Consider the following 4,517-nt stretch of genomic DNA (forward strand, 5'->3'; position numbering starts at 1 on the left):
GAGGGGGATATATATATATATATATATATATATATATACATACACACACACATATATATATATATATATGTAAGATTATTAGTGGTTACCAGGGGGAGGAAGGAAGTAGAGAGGGGAAGCTTTTGTTTGTAAGGCATTGAGTTTATGCTAATGGTGGTGGAACAAAAAAGAAAATGAAAATCATCACAACTGTACCAATAGGCAGCATTATGATAAATGGAGAAAAGACTGAAGTTGTCAAAGATTTCCTTTTACTTGGATCCACAATCCACACCCATGGAAGCAGCAGTCAAGAAATTCTATGTCGATTTCACTGGGCAAATGTGCTGCAAAAGACCTCTTTAAAGTGTTGAAGGGCAAAGATGTTACTTTGAAGACTAAGCTGAGCCCGACCCAAGCCATGATATCTTTAATTGCCTAATATGATCTCTGGTAGCACAATGCCTAAGGCATTTGACTGCTAACCAATAGGATGGTGGTTCAAACCCACCAACCACTCCAAGGAAGGAAGATAGGGCAATCCACTTCCATGAAGATTTACTGCCTTGGAAATCCAATGGGGGTTGCTATGACTTGAAAGAGACTCGATGGCAGTGGCTTTGGCTTGGTGTTTGGTGATATGCATGTGAAAGCTGGACAGTGTATAAGGAAGACCAAAGAAGGATTTATTGAATTGTGGCATTGATGAAGACTACCATGGACTGCCAGAAGAATGAACAAATCCATCCTGGAAGAAGTACAGTGCCAGAATGCTCCTTAGAAGCGAGAATGGCCTGACTTTATCTCACCTACTTTGGTCATGTCAGAAGGAACCATTCCCTAGAGAATGATATCATGCTTGGTAAAGTGGATAGTCAGTGAAAAAGAAGAAAACCCTCAACAAGATGGATTAATACAGTGGCTGCAAAGATGGACTCAAGTATAACAAGGATGGAGCCAACTTAACAGTACCTCACAACTGCACATGGCCAATTGATTTAATCATATGTAACTACTCCATAACAGCAACTAGACTAGTGTTTGTCTAAACCACTAGGAAACACATTTAGCTATCTTGACATGTAAAATTAACCTTCACACCATCTAACATCTGCTTATTATACTACAATTTGAGTGGCTGTTATGGTTTTAAAACATAGATCAAAACCCTAGAAATCCTGTTTCACTTAGAGTAAAGGCCAAACCAAAATACCCTACTACTGTTGAGTTGATTCTGACACATAGCAACTCTACAGGACAAATTAGAACTGCCTCATAGGGTTTCCAAAGCTTTAAATCTTTGTGGAAGCAGACTTAAATATTTCTCCGCAGTGTGGCTGGTGAGTTTGAACCACTGACCTTTCAGTTAGCAGCTGAGTGCTAACCACTATACCACAGGGCTCCTTCGAGTAAAGGTCAAACAACCAACCAACCACCACAACAAAACTCATTGTTGTCAAGTTGATTTTGACTCATAGTGACCCTATAAGGGAGAGTAGAACTGTCCCATAGAGTTTCCAAGGCTATAAATCTTTACAGAAGCACACTGCTATACTTTTCTGTCGGAAAACAGCTAGTGGTTTAGAAACATAGACCTTCTGTTTAGGAGCTGTATACTTTAACCACTGCATCACCAAGGCTCCTGTGAATAAAAGCTAGAGGTCTTATAATGATCCTCAAGTCCCTGAACAATGTGACATGGGTTACATCTCTGACTTTATATCCTACCTTTCTCTCTCCTTGCTGTTGTTGGTGTAAAGTACTGTTGAGTTGATTTCTACTCATAGTGACCCCATGTAACAGAGTAGAGCTGCTATTATCTTGGCTATAATTTTTGTGGAATCTGGGTGCGTTGAAATAGCCAACCTTTTGGTTAACAGCTGAGTGTTTAGCTGTTGTGCCACTGTGGCTCCTTATTGCTATTCCTCAAACTTCTTCCTCAGGTTCTTTGTACTGACTGTTTCCTCTGCATGGACATGTCCTCCTTCACATATCCATGATCCTTCTCCTATGACTCTTTGTTTAAATGTTATCTTCTCAATGACCCCTATCCTGATCCCTGATCATCTCATTTATAATTACAGCCCTCCATTATGGACTCCCATCCTGTTGTTTTTTTTTTTCAATGACATTTAGTCTAATATGCCATTTAATTAATTAATTTTGTTTCTGTCTCCAACAAGAGAAATGGAACCTATTTAAAAGCAAAGATTTCTGTTTTGTTCATTGATATCTTCTTAGTGGCTAAAGCATTCCCTGGCTTTTTTCACTTATGAATGGAAGATACTAAGAAACTAGATTTTGGATGAGACAGTCTAAAGAATGCCATAGAGAAAGTTCTAGAGGAGAGGGAGAGATTAAAGGTAATGGAGAAATATTCAATATTTATTTTTTATATGTTTTCACAAAAGGTAAGTAGGAATAATATGAAGATTATAAATATATAAATAAGCTTTGGGAAAGTAGAGAGCCATCTTTCAATGAGACTGGACTTAAAGAGGAGTCCCTGGGTGGTACAGACAGTTAATGCACTCAGCTGCTAACTGGGAAGTTTAGAGGATCCAGTCCACCCAGTGGTGCATTGAAAGAAAGCCTGGCAGTCTGCTTCCCAAAAGTCAGCCACAGAAATCCCTGTGGAGCACATTTCTACATGATACTGTGGGGTCACCATTAGTCAAAGTTGACTCAATGGCAACTAGTTTAGGCTTAAAGAAAAAAGGATGGCTGTAGATGCGTATTTGAAGGTGAAAGGAAATACAGGAGAAATAATGTGTGTTAGTTAAGGCTTGATTAATCTTATTTTCTCAGGTAACTGTCAAGTTTATCTGTTGAGTTGTCTCTGTTATATCACTGATTAGAGTGAGTGGTTAAGGTTGAGGTGGGTATCAGGGACAGCAAATGAAAGAGAGAGCTTGACCTCTCTTTCAGGAAGTTTGCGACTGAGAGCACCTAAAGGCTAATTACCCTGAAGGCCATCCTTGGTGTAGACTTATGAGGGACATACGAGAATACTTGGTTGCACTTACATTCCTGGTATACCATAAAGGCATATGGGAAAGAAACAAGCCAAGAGGTGTTTGTCTGCCATGAAGTCTCAGATATTTTCTTTCATATTTTCTCTGCTTGCCCTTTCAGAGACTTTTTAACACAATTTAAACTATTTATTTATACTACTTACTGAATTCATTTTGCATAACTAGTAGTGTATCTTACTTATGTGCAGTAGTCTAGTCATTATTATCACCAAGGGATATTGTGAATTAATTCTGCTTCACCCTCTCTAGAATGTAATGCCTCTATCAGCTGGATTATTCAAGAGTGAGCATAAAAACCCTGTGCCACAGTGTCCTCCACGTCTCCATGTGCAGTTTTTATCACATGTTCTTTGGAGCAGAATGCCAAACCAGTTTTTGAAGGTAGACGTCTCTAGAATCAGTGAACGCCAAGGCTGGCTGGTGCAGTGTTTGGATCCTCTGCAGTTCATGTCTCTTCATATCCCAGAAGAAAACAGGTTAGCCCCATGTATCCTTTACTGTATGGGTGGGATGCTTTGCATTAGACTACCTAATATTCAGAGGTTCAGGAATGGAGCTACAGAAACAAATTTTTGAAATATCTGACTTTTTTTTTTTTTCGAAATGGATACTTTATTTACAGTATTTCAAGTTTAAATCTATTTCTCAACCATCTAATTAGTGGGGAAAAAACATTATAATACTACAGTTGAAGAGGATGTGATACTGTGGTATTTTTTTATTTACTTTTATACTTATACTTAGGATGTCAACTGCAAATAAAAATCCAGACAGGTACCTCTGAAGTTTGACTTGTGACTTAACAGAGTAATGTAACATCATAGAATTCTAGGATATTAGAGATGAATTCATAGGAATCACTTACTTCAGCCCTTTCATTTTAACAGATGTGAAAAACTAAAGCTAAGAAACATTAGTGAAACAAAAGTGTGAAAATATTTTGTGGACTTTGGAAATAAATTTATATGCAATCCAGGCAGTAATAATATAGCATAAGGTGTAACACATGTTCAAAATAGCTTTGTTTATGATTTGCAATGTTTTCCTGTTATAACCAATTAAATTGCAACTATTTTATCAGCCCCATTATCACTAGGAGCTAAGGTTCTAGAGGTCTGAATTTTTCTCCCATTTCCTGTTATAACCAATTAAATTGCAACTATTTTATCAGCCCCATTATCACTAGGAGCTAAGGTTCTAGAGGTCTGAAGTTTTCTCCCAGCATAGCATAAATGAGTTAAAGTACTGACTGAAAACCATAAAAACACAAATGTATTTGTTGTCCTTCTTTTATTTTAATGTTTTTACTTAAATCTTCAACAATTGCAGGAGCTGTGTCAATACATAAAGATCTTTAGAGATGCTTGGCATTTTCTTATATTTTATTACCTTTAAAAATGAAGTTGTGCTTTGGAAAACAGTTTGGAAGTTCCTCAAGAACTTAAATTAGAGTTAACCATATGACCTAGCAATTCTACTCCGAGGTACATACCAAAGTAAAAT

General features: G+C 37.4%; 1 protein-coding gene across 1 annotated transcript in view; it reads left to right on the plus strand.

The window, feature by feature from the left end:
* The window catches only part of RYR2 (ryanodine receptor 2), a 1,099,979-nt gene that overhangs the window by 730,686 nt on the left and 364,776 nt on the right, over positions 1-4,517 (plus strand). Inside the window, exon 36 of the mRNA XM_007942720.1 lies at positions 3,264-3,490. Within this exon, the coding sequence (XP_007940911.1) occupies positions 3,264-3,490 (227 nt within the window). The remainder of the gene's footprint in view (positions 1-3,263; positions 3,491-4,517) is intronic.

Source organism: Orycteropus afer, unplaced genomic scaffold (genome assembly GCF_000298275.1).
Source record: "Orycteropus afer afer isolate SDZICR_OR568_19922 unplaced genomic scaffold, OryAfe1.0 scaffold00096, whole genome shotgun sequence".
NCBI lineage: Eukaryota > Metazoa > Chordata > Mammalia > Tubulidentata > Orycteropodidae > Orycteropus > Orycteropus afer.